At 36.8% G+C, this 18043-nt stretch overlaps 1 protein-coding gene across 1 annotated transcript; it reads left to right on the top strand.

Moving 5' to 3' along the window:
- Nucleotides 1-16871: 16871 nt before the first annotated feature.
- LOC141654709 (uncharacterized) lies at nucleotides 16872-18043 on the top strand. The gene is made up of 2 exons (XM_074461830.1): nucleotides 16872-17835; nucleotides 18003-18043. Exons 1-2 carry the CDS (start codon nucleotides 16872-16874, stop codon nucleotides 18041-18043), a joined length of 1005 nt encoding a protein of 334 aa, XP_074317931.1.

Below are 18043 nucleotides of genomic sequence, written 5' to 3'. Positions count from 1 at the left end.
TCTTGCCAAAGGTTACCACTCTTCTTGATTTTCGCTTGGTTTTCTTGATGTTACTTTCCGATCTCGTAATTGAGCGATTTTCAAAGAAGAAGGGAAATCACCTTGATCTTACAACCGATTTAGCAACAGGGGAATTATCTTCGATCTAATAATCTGTTTAACAAAGAACTATAGTACAGCTATTGACATTCTAAATATCTCAACCAACACTCTAACTTCACTATATAAATCTGCTCCATACTTTACTTGTACTTGCACCATTACTTGTATAACAAAGCTGAAGCAACAATAGTGATGCAGAGGTCTATACGAGAGCAATGGTGATTGCGAGTAATCAATCAGATATTTGCTAAGTTCCTTTGGCCCTTACCCGAACCCGAATGATCCACCCTGACCCAAAGGCCAAAACATTGCAAATCCAAAGTCCCTCCATTTTCCTTGCCTTTCCAGCACCATCGCTTGTCGGACCACCGGAGAACAACAACAAAGAAAGTCAAAGAATCGATTAATGGATTTCAAGTCGATAATTTGAACAATTCGGGTAATCTCAAACTTACTATATTATTATTATAGAATATTATTATATTTTAGCTAAATTTACCGTGAAATCATTTGTGTATCTCGTAGTTGATCTTTAGATCGTGGATACATGAAATACCGCCGATACATACACATGGTATTACTAATAGATACACAAATCGATTTGTGTATCTATAGTAATACCATGTGTATCCGGCGGTAATACCATGTGTATCTTTTGAGCAATAACCAATCGTGCTACTAACATGGACATATATATTCAGGCAGTGAGGTTTATTAAACTGGCCTCAAACTAAGATGATGTCTATTTCTGTTGTTGTTGCTGCATATGGTGAGGCTAAATTTGATGCTTGGGTATTACTTTGCAACTTGGTGCGGTTGCATTTGAAGCTACTCGATTGGTTATGATTCAAATTTTGTTAACTTTTAGGGGTATTAGTTTAGTTTTAATCCAATTGCATCATTGTATTATGTTGCACCGTGTTGTTTGTTATTCTTGCCTGTCCCCATGACATAATGTAACACCCCGGTTTATAAAAGAGGCATTCGTCAAGACATTCCTTAATAAACCGGACTGTTACCATCTCGGTTTCCCGAGGTAGTGAATAACAAATTAAACTCCAAGGCAATTTATATAATATTTTAACTTAATTATTACAAATCCTCTTTTCAACTCAAATTACAAGAACTGACATAAATAAAAGTGAAAGTCTTCTAGATGATGATCTAGCTACTAAGTCGTCGATCCAAAGTGTCTCACGCCCATCAAGCTCCCGTCCTATCTCTTAAACCTGTCAAGTCTGCTCCCCATAAAACGGTTCATCACAGGTGTTCACGAATACACAGGGTCAACCACGAGGTTGAGTAGGGAAAACAATAAAACAGTAAATATGATATGCATGATACTCCGACACCTCCATCTCCATCTCAACTCGTATCTCGTATTTCATATCTCATATCTCGTATCTCATAACTCGTTTATCATAACTCATTTCTCATAACGCATAACCCGGAACGCCCAGCCATACCGATCCCCGGTAGACATACCCATATCGATCGTAGCCGATCTGCCAGCTCAACAACTGAGGACACCAGGGCAAGTCCTGCAGAACCCGCCTGGGCCTTATCACAACATCACATCGTATCTCAACATCGTCACCACCACATCCTCCTCCAACTCCAATGCATATGAAATGCTCAACAGTAATTAATGCAATGCAATATGTATATAAATCACTGAACTGATAAATCATAAAGTCATGCCAGTTACCCGATGTTGTGATATCATACTCAATACGATCAATTCAAATAATCACTTTCCGTATATATAAATCATAACGTAAATCAACAACCAGAAATCAAGTCAACACAATTCGATCAATAACGATAATAGGACAAGTGTATTTCCTTACCTCAAAGTGCCAAAGAATTCCAATTAAGCGATTTAAGCGATCCCGAAAATAAAGCAATGAATTTGATCATTGATCCTTCACGAATTCGTCACCTAAAACAATTATAATATTTATAATTACTAACTACTAAATATAGAAATCTCCCAAAGTAGAAGCTTTCCCGAAATACATTCCCGACACCAATTTATGCCCAACTGGTAACTAAAATAACCCGATTAGTATTTGACCCAACTTCCCAAAATAGAAAGTTACTAAAAATAGAATTTCCTAAAATGGACTTTCCCGATATAGTGGCTTTTCCATTTAGCCATCCCAACTCAAAACCCGACTTGAATTATTTAACCGACTCGGGAATTTAAATTAAATAATTATTTAGATGACTCGGGAATAATTCATTTAAATGACTTTGAATAAATTAAATAACTAATAAGATAATTAAAAGATTAACGAATTATACGATTAAGAAAACCCGAATCAAACATTTGAACAACTCACAACCCGACTTAAACCCGTCTTTAATTATTTAAATAACTCGGAAGCAAATTAATTAATTAAGAATACGATAACTTAAATAATAAAGAAACGAATCAAACCCGCTAAGTACCACGCCCCAACCACGGTTTCCAACCCATTTCCCGACTCCACACGCCACCTAACCACCGTGACAACCATCAGCCGTGTCCCCCACTTCGACCCACCACCAACGACCACCGCCAAAGAGGGTCGACTCCGTCGGCGAGTCCAACCATTGTCGCTTTTTGGTCTGGTTCACCACCACGCCTCACCAAACACCTCTCGTTCCCAACCTGCCACCACCGCAACTTTCCACAAAACACTATTCTATCACCACCATTCTGTTCGCCGCCAACCCACGCACACAGACACCACAACACCACCGTTTCGACCTCCCCCTAGTCCACGGTGGTGCCACCCAAAACTTACCCGTCTCAAACTCCCCTGAAACCCGTGTGTAAACCCGTTTGCCACCCCCTGTCAATGCCGTCTTTAACCGTCACCAACACCACCTATAACCACCCTAACCACCACCACTACACTCGTCACTTACCCCACTACTTCTATACCCCATCCACAACCACCATGAACACCTCCCTTAGACACGACACAACAAACAACCACGACATAAATACAAAAACAGAGGAAAATGGGGGTTGCTCTTACCTTTTCTGCCGCCACCAGGGCCACCCTAGGTCGTCGGCAATCACCCCCTAGCTCTTCCTTGCAGTGCCCTCAATCACCCACGGCTACTCTCTCTCTCTCTCTATGCGTGAGGGTTGAGATTTGGGCTGATGAAAGAGGGAGGCGTGAGGGAGGCGGGTTGAGGGAAGGATTAGGGTAGTGATTAGGTTAATTAGGTTTAAGGTTAGGGTAATTAGGGTTAAATGGGCTTTAGGGTTTAATTGGGCTGAACAGTTAATGGGCCAGCTCAATGGGTCTGCTCACATTTCGAATTCCATATAAAACCCGTCTTAATTAACTTACGATAGCTCAACGTCATTATCGACTCAACAATTAACCAGATATAATTACTAATATAAATGTATAATAATTAATATATAATAATATCCGTTTAATTTATTATATAAAAATACGGGGTATTACAGTCTTCCCCCCTTAAAATGAACTTCGTCCCGAAGTTCGCTCCTATACTCAAACCTCAAAAGGGTATTGTATATCGTACTTACGGACGTCACGCATTTCTAACATGGTTAACACACACTTTTGACACATCAATTAAACATAATAAATACGGAATGTTACATTCTGCCCTCCTAAAACTAAACTTCGTCCCGAAGTTTAACTCGTCTTTACTTAACCCAATTAACTACAACTAATAACTACCTGCGAACACAATGTATAATAACTATATAATCATCTGAGAACACCGTCATCTTCCATCTAAATTCCGATCTCAAACTCAAGTAACTCGATAACCATGATCGCACTGGACCGCAAACGTACTCGGCGCAACGGCCCCACAACTCAAAACTCAATACCAGTAGTTTAATCACACTCTCCTTTTTCACATCAACCAACTAACAGAAGTAGGAACAAAACATATAGAACTCATTTGTATAGGTACCCCACAACTAAACATCAACTTGGTCAACTATAATCTACAAACAAGTGCAAATTAAACATTAAGATTTTACAATCCTCCCCAACTAAAAACATGGTTACGTCCTCGTAACCTTCATTATTATAACTAAAGTTCTCAATCAACTGAAAGAGGATAAAAGATTCCCAACTCACGCTTAAGTTAACTAGTTCTTACCAAAGACAATCGATATACTAGCTCTCTCAAGGGAGCTACCGTTACCAGTAAAAATCATTAGTAATTATTCATCTCACCAATCATTGTAATCTCATACTTTAGAAACATAGGGGATCGATAAATCGATTTGTGAAAATTTATCACCTAATAGGTCCAATCTGACTTTCCTTTTCTTAATTGTACAGATTTAGGTCAAGACACAGAATCACCGATAAAATGAAGACAACCAGTTTCGCAATACTTATCATCCTAGAAATATTTTAATCCTCACAACAAAAGGGTTTGGTATTTATTCATAAATGACGAATGCACATTGATTGGCAAATTTTACAACTTATTGGTCAAGTCAAACAAGCGAGTAAACAACAATATTGGAAAGTTAACGTACAAGGCTATTATACAAAATTTCGTTCTTGGTGTTAATTATATTTAGACTGTACCCAACACAATGACAGAAAAGATTAGATGTATTTAACTACACCAATTTTACAAATATTCATTATATGTTATGCTAATATCAACTTACCATGTTAACACATAACTCCCTTAAATCACCACATTACCTTTCCCGTTTTGACATTCGTAACTAACCACAACCCACCAATTCGCTCCATGAACGAACAACATGACTAAATTAACCCACTACTTGTGACTCCGTTCTGGTTTCATTCCTCCAGACTAGTAATTATCATGGACCCATACAACCAGACACTGGCTGGAAATCTCATTCCGAATTTATACTCATACGACACAAATTTAACTTCATTTTCAAAACTTTTACTTTCTTACGGGACGGTGAATAATTTTCCTAACATAAATCTTATAACAGAGTCGTTCATAGAATCCATTTACAGCTTACTACGAAACTCAAAATCAGATAAACTTAATTCAATTCCTTTAGACAAAACGAGCTTAGGTGTCGACTAATATATTATAATTTACAGGTTCATCTTATTCATTTCAGTCCTATCTTTACTAATGCACGACTATTACCTCAATCATCAGGATTTTAGTTGCACTTCTTTACTCAGTTATATTCATGGCTCAACTAAACGTAGCTTTAACGACTATCATTTAAACCAACACATATCATGTGAATCATAAAAAGGGTTATCCCATTATAATATTGCCAACATAGTTTTCATAAACAATCCTTATTAGAATATAATTGATAGTGATGACTCGAGAATATAGATATGCCAAATGTCGTATTATATCAAACAATTTCCTTTATATCATGCTCCTACAATTACAAGAATTCCTTTAGTATTTTATGACGATATAATGATGAACATATCCACTAAGAATTAACAACACTGTTTATTATCATGTCCTTGGTTTAGGTCCACTGAAATAGATTAATGCAATGTAAGTAATAAATATACTATAGGAACACCGACTCACATAAAAGGCATTAGAACTCAGATGACATCTTACACGTGTGAACATTTAGACACAATCATTACTACCATCCATGTGTAAACTTTTAAACATAACTATTATAATTTCCATGCGAGTATATTAGAACAATCAAATTACTTTTAATACCATCAACTTTACCAAGATATGACAATATAGTTTTATATTTATATATATCCGACCACTATGCAATTATGATGAGCATACTAGAGATATTACAACATGCCAACAATTCATAAAATATGCTATAACTGGACTCGTATAAAATATTTCATCCTTAATTAAAGATCAAATTAAGCTATCCAATTTTACTCATACTATCATGCCAACCATGTTATCAACTAAGTTTTAAATTTTTGTCACTTGTTAAGATACATAATTACTGAACATGCGTGCTACTATCGCCATATGAAACATTATAAATTTACATTACTAAAGCTCATGAATTAACCAAACAATTGTATGAAATTTTAACATAGAATGCACATTTTAAATGTTTTGATTCACGTTGCAACTTTCGAAGATCACGAATAAATAACCGTTCGATTAAAACTTTATTCATTTTACTTTTATAAAACATGGTGAGTTCAAAACACATGGAAAAATAATTAGGTTTAAAGCACAAGAATTCCATTTTTAAAGAATCTTACAACTTAGTTGGTCCAAACAAACATGTGACAACAATTGGTCTAAAACTTGGGTCAGTTTGCAAAACTTATTATTTAATATTGAAACATCAAGATTTTTCGTGGCTTATGAATTTTGAAAACATATGCGACTCTTTTGATCGATGGAGTTGGAATTATGTGAAAATTATTAATACTATTTAAATGAGGATTTTTACAAAATCGTTGGTCAAACGTCACTGCACAGGAACCTCTTAACCACAACTCACTAAAATATTTATTACTCCGAGTCTGTATATCCTATAAGCGTGAAACAAACGCCAAACGATCACTAACTCCCAAGACTATCTCTCATAAAATTTCCATCCATAGGCAATAAACAGAAAAGAAATGGCAGTAAGGTCAAATTAAGAGTAACATCAACTAAACGAGTTTCAGCACTATGTTATTCATTTTCTATGTCCCAATTCTTACAACTATACTATCGATACTAATCCATCCTAACTTAAATCTCACGCGGTACTTACGTAACCATCTATCCCATAGAATCCCTTCGCATCGCGATCTACTCCGTACATCTAAATCACGATTGCTATGACTATAAATATGCAATTCAATAGTGTTGCTAACTACTATCACAAGACTATACTAGCATGGCTTCGGGATCACATAACCGCATATTACTGAGTCATAGTAGTACTATCACCACATCATTCATACAAAATACTTACCGTAGCGTTGTCCTGCATAATGGTTAGAATATATGGGTCTCAAAGTATATATCAACTCGATTATGCGATAATCAACGTATCAATCAGTTAATACTTAGGCAACGATATATGAATTTCATGTTCCACCTCAAGCAACCATTCTACCTTTTCTCTCGTATACACTCATGGTTTCCGGTCAACTGAGAGGGCCACTGGTTCGGTGTGAGGGGGCCCCTAACTCATACCTTACCTTAGTGTGCTCCACAGTTCTATCCCGGTGTTCATTTTATTTAGACTCTTCCTATTTTCATTGGGCTCATTTGTTTAGGCCTGAGGATCGTTCGCTCTGATACCACTTTGTAACACCCCGGTTTATAAAAGAGGCCTTCGTCAAGACATTCCTTAATAAACCGGATCATTACCATCTCGCTTACTAAGGTAGTGAATAACAAATTAAACTCCAAGGCAATTTATATAATATTTTAACTTAATTATTACAAATCCTCTTTTCAACTCAAATTACAAGAACTGACATAAATAAAAGTGAAAGTCTTCTAGATGATGATCTAGCTACTAAGTCGTCTGATCCAGTGTCTCACGCCCATCAAGCTCCCGTCCTATCTCTTAAACCTGTCAAGTCTGCTCCCCATAAAACGGTTCATCACAGGTGTTCACGAATACACAGGGTCAACCACGAGGTTGAGTAGGGAAAACAATAAAACAGTAAATATGATATGCATGATACTCCGACACCTCCATCTCCATCTCAACTCGTATCTCGTATTTTATATCTCATATCTCGTATCTCATAACTCGTTTATCATAACTCATTTCTCATAACGCATAACCCGGAACGCCCAGCCATACCGATCCCCGGTAGACATACCCATATCGATCGTAGCCGATCTGCCAGCTCAACAGCTGAGGACACCAGGGCAAGTCCTGCAGAACCCGCCTGGGCCTTATCACAACATCACATCGTATCTCAACATCGTCACCACCACATCCTCCTCCAACTCCAATGCATATGAAATGCTCAACAGTAATTAATGCAATGCAATATGTATATAAATCACTGAACTGATAAATCATAAAGTCATGCCAGTTACCCGATGTTGTGATATCATACTCAATACGATCAATTCAGTCAATCACTTTCCCGTATATATAAATCATAACGTAAATCAACAACCAGAAATCAAGTCAACACAATTCGATCAATAACGATAATAGGACAAGTGTATTTCCTTACCTCAAAGTGCCAGCAATTCCAATTAAGCAGTTTAAGCAGTCCCGAAAATAAAGTAATGAATTTGATCATTGATCCTTCACGAATTCGTCACCTAAAACAATTATAATATTTATAATTACTAACTACTAAATATAGAAATCTCCCAAAGTAGAAGCTTTCCCGAAATACATTCCCGACACCAATTTATGCCCAACTGGTAACTAAAATAACCCGATTAGTATTTGACCCAACTTCCCAAAATAGAAAGTTACTAAAAATAGAATTTCCTAAAATGGACTTTCCCGATATAGTGGCTTTTCCATTTAGCCATCCCAACTCAAAACCCGACTTGAATTATTTAACCGACTCGGGAATTTAAATTAAATAATTATTTAGATGACTCGGGAATAATTCATTTAAATGACTCGGGAATAAATTAAATAACTAATAAGATAATTAAAAGATTAACGAATTATACGATTAAGAAAACCCGAATCAAACATTTGAACAACTCACAACCCGACTTAAACCCGTCTTTAATTATTTAAATAACTCGGAAGCAAATTAATTAATTAAGAATACGATAACTTAAATAATAAAGAAACGAATCAAACCCGCTAAGTACCACGCCCCAACCACGGTTTCCAACCCATTTCCCGACTCCACACGCCACCTAACCACCGTGACAACCATCAGCCGTGTCCCCCACTTCGACCCAGCCACCAACGACCACCGCCAGTAGGGTCGACTCCCGTCGGCGAGTCCAACCATTGTCGCCTTTTGGTCTGGTTCACCACCACGCCTCACCAAACACCTCTCGTTCCCAACCTGCCACCACCGCAACTTTCCACAAAACACTATTCTATCACCACCATTCTGTTCGCCGCCAACCCACGCACACAGACACCACAACACCACCGTTTCGACCTCCCCCTAGTCCACGGTGGTGCCACCCAAAACTTACCCGTCTCAAACTCCCCTGAAACCCGTGTGTAAACCCGTTTGCCACCCCCTGTCAATGCCGTCTTTAACCGTCACCAACACCACCTATAACCACCCTAACCACCACCACTACACTCGTCACTTACCCCACTACTCCTATACCCCATCCACAACCACCATGAACACCTCCCTTAGACACGACACAACAAACAACCACGACATAAATACAAAAACAGAGGAAAATGGGGGTTGCTCTTACCTTTTCTGCCGCCACTACCGCCACCAGGGCCACCCTAGGTCGTCGCCAATCACCCCCTAGCTCTTCCTTGCAGTGCCCTCAATCACCCACGGCTACTCTCTCTCTCTCTCTCTATGCGTGAGGGTTGAGATTTGGGCTGATGAAAGAGGGAGGCGTGAGGGAGGCGGGTTGAGGGAAGGATTAGGGTAGTGATTAGGTTAATTAGGTTTAAGGTTAGGGTAATTAGGGTTAAATGGGCTTTAGGGTTTAATTGGGCTGAACAGTTAATGGGCCAGCTCAATGGGTCAGCTCACATTTCGAATTCCATATAAAACCCGTCTTAATTAACTTACGATAGCTCAACGTCATTATCGACTCAACAATTAACCCGATATAATTAGTAATATAAATGTATAATAATTAATATATAATAATATCCGTTTAATTTATTATATAAAAATACGGGGTATTACAGTCTTCCCCCCTTAAAATGAACTTCGTCCCGAAGTTCGCTCCTATACTCAAACCTCAAAAGGGTATTGTATATCGTACTTACGGACGTCACGCATTTCTAACATGGTTAACACACACTTTTGACACATTAATTAAACATAATAAATACGGAATGTTACACATAATGTTCACATCCTATGGGTATGTCAGGTTCGATCATACCATATTGCCCATGCTGCCATAAATACCATCTGTTTTGTAGTATTTGTAAAAATGATTCAAGTGATGTTTTTATGTACCTGAAGGATTATGACATATTCAGGTGAGATGTGACTTGAACCAGTGTATTTGTGTAGACAACGAACTCAAGGTGACAAAGCGCGTGACGTTGATGGCGCCAAAGTTGTCGGGTCCAGGCGATCGACTCAACCACAACGGGTTAGCTCCATAACGATGGCAACTTGGTCATTTTCTTGATAATTGTAATGGCGGAGCTTCGAGATATTATTTTTAGCAACAATTGTCTTCACCGGAGGCTATTATGGAGGCTGCTATATTTGGAGAGGACTATAAGAATCTTGTTATTTTTGACCAAGTAATGTAATAGTAGTAGAATTTGCAGATGAGTGATGGCATTATATATGGTGTTGCGTAATACTCCATAGAAGATAATTGAATGGTTTACAGTAAGAGTATAACAAGTCAAAAGATATAGGAATAAATGCTTGTTCACTTGTTATAGTACCATTTTTGATAAAATGAGGTCCTTTAGTCCTTAAACAATTATTGTATGATTATTGTATTTTGTATATAACATAATGTATCTAGTACTCGCTTAGACCCATATGTATTTTCCAAAATACAAAATATGTACGATTTAATGAGTAGAAATATAAATATTAAGAACCACGTATAATGATGTGTATCTAGCAAACTAAAAGAGTGCATCTATCTTACTTGTGATGTGTATCTAGCTTACATGTGATGTGTATCTAGCAAGGTAAAGGAGTGTATCTAGTTTGCTAGAGATGTGTATCTAGCAAGGTAAAGAAGTGTATCTAACTTGTTAGAGACGTGTATCTAGTAAGGTAGAGGTATGTATCTAGAAAGGTAAAGACGTGTATCTAGCTAGCTTTCAAGGTAAAGGTCGGCCAACGGAGGTGTATAAAATAGCGTATAAAAATATCGAATCTGGCTTGTCAAAGTTTTTGCTATAGTAGATAGTAAGCATTCTAAGGAGTAACTTCTATGTTAGTTTATTTGCAGCGGCTTCATTTTTGTCTAAAATTGCCGCTCACTCGTTCTTTTAGTATTGGGTATGTTACAATTTCCATTCTTCTTTAATTGTGCAGGAATCTGTCTGGACTTGTGCTGATGAATTATCTAAGGGTGTTCTCAAATTGAACATGGATTAAACCGACTATAAATTAGTATAAATTGTCATTGTTAATCGGGCTTCCTAGAAATGAATTATAAAGCAAACTGAAACTTATGGCGACACTAATATTTAACCGAAATTTTCAATAGCTCTAAAAAGCTTTATTAGTGCTAGATATAAGATCTAAGCAATTTAACATCTAAACCTTTTGAAGATTAAAAGAGAGTATTGAATAATACATTTATCGCCATCATATATACATTTCTGCATGAACTGAGATTAATACAAACTGTATGAACCACCTCACATACAAACGATATTACTACCGGATACACATTGTATTACTACCGGATACACAAATCGATTTGTGTATCCCGTAGTAATACCATGTGTATCTGGAGTGATATTTTGTGTATCTACCGCCATCAATACCATTACGACACCACAAATTCATCGCTTTCACACAACGGCCACCTCAAACGGCACCGGAGCCATTGGTGAACAACTTCAACGGCGCTGAAGATATCAGTAGACACCTCAAATGACTCCAGCAACATCTACGAGCTTCCCCATCCACAATCAGCAACCTTGTCAGAACCACAACAAACATCATCTCGTCACTGCCACCATCGCCGCCCGATCAAAATCAACACCACCTAGTCAACCGGAATCCCCACAAACACCAGTCCCGTCGAATTTCTTCTTCTCAGATGACCATTCCATTTTACCTAAATACTCACCATTAGTTCGACATTTCACCATCTATGCCACCAGATCGTCGCCTATTGACTTGTCGGGGAATGGAATGCACTAATATATGTGGTCGATGATGGCAAGCCGGAGTGGCGGCCAGATGAGGAGAATGAAAAATGGGTGAAAGAGAAAGGGATGAAGAGCCATCGCCATATCCGACGACACTCTCTTTAACTACCGTCGACAATCAGTCCTCGGTTGTCGGAGTCGCGGATGTCTGTTCATGACACGAGTAATTAGATAGCAGTGTATGGTGATGTGAGGATGAGTTTGTGTTATATGATATCTCAGTTGCTATCGGTAATAGAATTGATGTGCCGGCGACAAGTGCGGCGTGCTCCGGCAAGGTTGTGCACGCCGGCAGCCTGGGATGGGTGGGGGATGCAATAGGATAAGAGAGAAAGTTGGAGTTAGGTTGTGTGGGAGGATTAACAGAAGTAATTGGTGTGTCAAATTGGTACCGTAGATTGTCTTAATCCAAGGGTTGTTAATGAGTTCGTAAGTTCGCACCGAACTTTAGGTTCGCACAGGATCCTATTTGACTCAACTCTCATTCCGTCTCCAACAACTAGTTTCTATTCAATTGCTGCCAAATATCGAGCTGGAAAAAACGGCTACATTTGTATTTCGTAACCCTCTTGTTATTGATCGTGACATTGTAATTTCGTACCCATTTATATGATAAATGTACCCATTTATCTTTAATCATGATTTGTACCTATTTTATTATCCTTTTAAACCATCTCTCAAGAGACCTACTCTATATAGTATAGGTTATGAAGTGCTTGTAAATAATGAATTATTTCTTTTACATAAATAGTTTTTAAAAATGTAAATTGAATTTTGAAAATTAAAAGTAAAAGATTTGAAATTGATGATTTAATTTATATTTGTGAAAGGAAATTGAGATTATTACCTCGAAAGACCAAGAGAAGACGGTCCAGTAGATTCCTATGCTGCTTATTGTCGCTACGTTAATAAGGTAACAAAATGAATCCTTGTTATATGCATCATCAATTTTGTTTTATATTATGGTCGGGCATGATGATTGTGAATTTTGTTTGTTGATTTGATATATAGTAGTAAGGTAGTTAAGGTCGAACCACAAGGAAATCACGGATTAAGTACTAGTTTGATCTCAAGTTACAAGTCAGTTGCGCAAATCAAAAGATTGATTAATAATAAGTTAAGTAATTTAACTAAACTAATAACTAACTAAAGTAAACAAGTAATGAAATAGTTATTAAAATAACGGTTTTTCTAACCTATGCCCGCTAGGCATAGGATAAGAAAACAAAAAAAATGAAGGAATTAATTGATATTTTTAAATTGGAATATTCTATTTACTTTTACTTTCCTTTAAAATAAATACAATTAATTCTTTCCTTTTTTTTGTTTTCTTATCCTATGTCTAGTGGGCATTGGTTAGAAAAACCTTTAAAATTATAAAGAAAAGGCCTAGGGTCCGATTTTCTCCACCAATACACCTCGTTTACGACCGTAAATCCCGTTAAGAAGTCATTGGGTAATGTTTTGGGGGGGAACGCCTTTAAGTCGTCTAACACCTCAAATGCATCATTCCTGCATTAAACATCAAATAGCAGAAGTAACAACATTCTAACATAAAAGGCATGTAATCATCAATATATATCTATCTATATTAATAAAGAAAATTTTTTTCGAGCGATTAGAGAGAGTCCAAATTTTACGAACTACCTAATTGTTTTTAAATACAAAATATATTTAGGGATAGTTACACAAGATAAGAAATTCTTTTATTGAATCGCACCCAAATACTGCTAATACTAATCAGCGGTGGTAGAGTGTAATCTGGATAGGTTTCTCAACAATATTTTACGTAGAAAATTGTGTATGCATGAGTTCTAATTGATGTCGATTACCATGAGCTAACTCTTATCAGTTACTGTATAAATACCCATTGATGATCATTGCTACGTGCATGCACCCAAACTCAAACCAATCTTTCCTACTTTTGTATTTTATGTAAATTGATTTATTTATTTTATTTTGTATGATCTTATTTCTTTCTGTGCGTCATTTTATTCAGACAAATTATTATTATTTATTATAGCATTATTACGTTCTTTATTATCATTGATTGATTTATATTTATATTTTCTAATTAATTTGATTTGCTTTTGTTTTATCGTTTTTGTAGGATGTATTTACGGTCTATGAGGAACTACAAAGTACAGACTATTTTCAAAGACAAATCATACTGACATGAAGACATTGTATGGTAATTGGTAAACTCGAAGATAATAGTTACTACTTTCCATATACATGTAGACATTATTAGCTTTATTTTTACTTTACTTTTAGTATCACAGTACCTCTAACTTATTAGTCATTGTACCTACTTCTTAATCAATAAGTTATACGTTGAAGTTATTAGTTTTTTTTTTAAAGATTAACTCGAAGATGCGGAGTTACTATGATTTTTACATGATATATAGTAGATTTGACTATTTAGGAGTAGAATGCAAGTATAATTCAAATAAATAAGTTAGGACTATTTGATTTGTAGTAATTTTTGTGTGGGCCGACTGTTTAATGCGAAGAGTGTTTTAACGTAAATAATATGAATAATTATTCTGTATTTATTAACAGATTCTGAGATGAATTGTACCATAATATCCTAAAAGATCTTTATGCCCATATAATTAATGGGGTTTTCTATTTCTTCAAATCTCATCCCTTTGATTCTCATTTGTCGGCCCTTCGCATGGTCTCATCTCAAGTCTAAATAATTCAACGATTTATTTCCCATTATTCATTATTATTTGCATAAGGCAAGCACGAAATAGGGTTTGACTGTAAGCTTTTTTTCGGCATCTTGGTCGCTATTATTCAACAAATAAAGAACTTTCTCCGTTACCGTTGTCGATATTATTATATACCTAATGGGGTCATATTAACCCGATCGTGAAGTAGTGTTTGCGTAATCCAACGTGAAAGGCCCAGCTCATCGTCATATTGAGGTTGAAGTTGAAGTCGAGTGTATAATATGGTCATCTATTTCAAGAAGATAGTATAAGGTTAAGTCACTTAAGTGTACTTCGTATAAGATAGTCGTTGAATTCTTAACGAAAAAGCCTATTGTACTGAAAAAGTTATATGCTCAATAATGACATCATTTTACAATTTTTAAAGTTGTGGATCGTGTTTTAGTTTAACATATAGTATATATTATTAATAATTAATGTAACCTCTTACTCCATTTTTTTTTCTATCTTTTAAGTCAATTCAACTTTTAAATAATAATTTTAGATATCGCTTTTAACATTTTCAGTTTTATACCTGATAGAATAGTACAAGTAGGCCCGTGCATCGCACGGGCATTAAATCTAGTATATATATAAAAGAGGCTTTTTTTCAGGCAATTCTAGAGACTCTAATTTTTTTAAACTCAGCTGAAGATAATTATTTTAAGCTAATCAAATAAGAGATATAGTAAATTACAAAAAAGATTGAGTTTTATTTTTGAATCCTATATAAGATAAATCTCCAAAGAGTCATATACAATATATATACACATCGATAACCCCAAATTTACAACTTTTTTAAAACACAATTTTTATTTTTAATAATAAACTCAGCTGAAGATAATTATTTTGAGCTAATCAAATAAGATATATAGTAAATTACAAAAAAGATTGAGTTTTATTTTTGAATCCTATATAAGATAAATCTCCAAAGAGTCATATACAATATATATACACATCGGTAACCCCAAATTTACTAAGCCACAACGAGCTATAATTAACCCTCACAAAATTACCAGTTATTCAAGCTAACTTTTAACAGAACGACTCAGTATCTATGTAACCCCAAACTTACCAACTCATAACCAGCTATAATAACCCTAGACAGATTGCTAAGCTCTGGTTTTTAAATACAAATAGATCGGAATGAGAAGACAACGCCCCGTGCTTACATAGCAAGATACCAGAAGGCATCCCTGAGCAGCGTAATTTAATTTTTGTCCCCTGCATCTCGTCTTCAACCTGCAATCACCACCAGCACCAGCCACTCTTCACACCTGCAAATCCAACTCACAACACCGCTGCTCCTTGCTTCAACATCAACATCATCGCCTGCGTCCTCTATCCAAACTCAACCTTTACAATTTCCTGTCAATTCAATTCAACCATCAATTTGTTTCAACAAATTTTTAGAAACTGGGATCAATTTCAAGCATGAATCAGTAGAAAAAGTAATTACTTTTCGATTTTGATTTTGCAATATTTTTATTTATTTTGTTCTCCCTTATTAATCGTTTTATTCATTTATTTGGTGAACGAATTTGGGTGTTTTGAACAAATTTGGTAAATGAATTCAGATTAGAGACCACGGTTAATGTCGGAACAATATTTTAAGGGTTTACCTCAAAAATTGAATTATTATTCCTATTACTATTAGAATTAAGCAAAGTGATTGATTTATTGAAATTGGAAATGACAGATTTTTTTTAAGGGGAGGAATAATTTTACATATACCAAATTTTGAAGCTTCATTTTCAGTCTTAGAAATGTAAGAAATTGGATCTTGAAATAGGGGAGATAGATAATCAATGTGGCCTGGTTGTGTTAACAACACTTTTTACACATCTCTATATTCCCGCTCTTCTCCCAAATCCACCACTATTCATTTACCAGATTTAATTTGGGGGAAATTGAGTTTTCCAAAGATCGACTCATGTATGAAATTTGAGGAAATATTTATGGATTTTGTACATTAAAGAAATTATGAATGGGTAATGATTAGTTTTGGGGGAAACAGATTTAGGGGAAATAATCTGGATTTTGTACATTGAAGAATATAGACGAGCAATAAACATAAAACTTGGGACCTGATGAGGAGAATATGTGATAGTAGTCAGGTACCGCTGGTTTTATTTGGTGATTTTAACGAAATTCTTAGTGCAACCGAGAAGGAGGGTGGAGCAATAAGGAGGGAGAGCCAGATGGATGCCTTTCGAGAAACCCTTGACGATTGTGCTCTCTATGATTTGGGGTATAGGGGGAACATATTCACATGGCAAAGAGGACGGGAGGTGGCAACGATGGTTCGGGAAAGGCTTGATAGAGCGGTAGCAACAACTGAGTGGGGATACCTTTTCCCTCATACCATTGTGCAACATTACCCTATTTACTCATCTGATCACTCCGCTATCCTTATAAAACAAGAGGAGAGGCAGCGTGGGAGGGTGGGAAGACGGGGCTTCAAGCTTGAGCCTTTTTGGGTCGCTGATGAGCAGTGCAGAGGAGTAGTTCAGGAGGCGTGGGTGGATGAGGGTGCTGGGGAGATAACTGATAAGATAGAGATGTGTGCGGCGAGGTTGGCTAGTTGGGCTAAGGAACGGTTTGGGGATGTTAAAAAGAGAATCCGGGAGAAGGAGGCGGAACTGGAATATTGGCAACGTCAACCCCCGTCGGCGGACATGATAAATCGCTGTAGAGGTATTGTCAAGGAGGTGGATGAGCTGAGAAGACAAGTCGAAACATACTGGTACACCAGGGCCCGGAAATGCGAGTTGCGGGATGGGGACAAAAACACGAGCTACTTCCATCATAAAGCAAAGCAACGAAAAAAGAGGAATACCATTGTGGGAATTGAAAATGAAGATGGGGGTTGGTGTACGGAAGAAGAGGACATTGCGAAAGTGGTAGAGGATTATTTCAGCCGACTGTTTTGCTCCAGTAACCCGTCCAACTTCGATGACGTTTTGGGGTGTATTCCAGAGGTAATTTCTGCTAACATTAACCAGGTGTTAGACAGCCCGATTAGAGATGATGAAGTGAAGAATGCCCTTTTTGGTATGCATCCAAATAAGGCGCCGGGGCCGGATGGGATGCATGCTTTGTTTTATCAGAAATTTTGGGACATCGTGGGCACGGATGTATGCGGGTTTGCTCGTGACTGGTGGGCTGGAAGAGGAGACATGGAGCGAATTAATATGACTAACGTTGTCTTAATTCCGAAGTGCAATTCGCCAAAGAAAATTACGGAGTTTCGCCCCATTAG

The sequence above is a fragment of the Silene latifolia genome, chromosome 5 (genome assembly GCF_048544455.1).
Source record: "Silene latifolia isolate original U9 population chromosome 5, ASM4854445v1, whole genome shotgun sequence".
In the NCBI taxonomy this organism is placed as follows: Eukaryota; Viridiplantae; Streptophyta; class Magnoliopsida; order Caryophyllales; family Caryophyllaceae; genus Silene; species Silene latifolia.
Note: the sequence above shows the minus strand (reverse complement) of the source record. Positions and strands in the feature narration are given on the sequence as shown.

Bases quoted from the DNA above. Each gene is read 5' to 3' on its own strand.
- LOC141654709 (XM_074461830.1), top strand. From the start codon at position 16,872: ATGAGGAGAATATGTGATAGTAGTCAGGTACCGCTGGTTTTATTTGGT. The intron at 17,836-18,002 runs GTATGCATCCAA...TTAATTCCGAAG, and splicing joins AGTGAAGAATGCCCTTTTTG to TGCAATTCGCCAAAGAAAAT.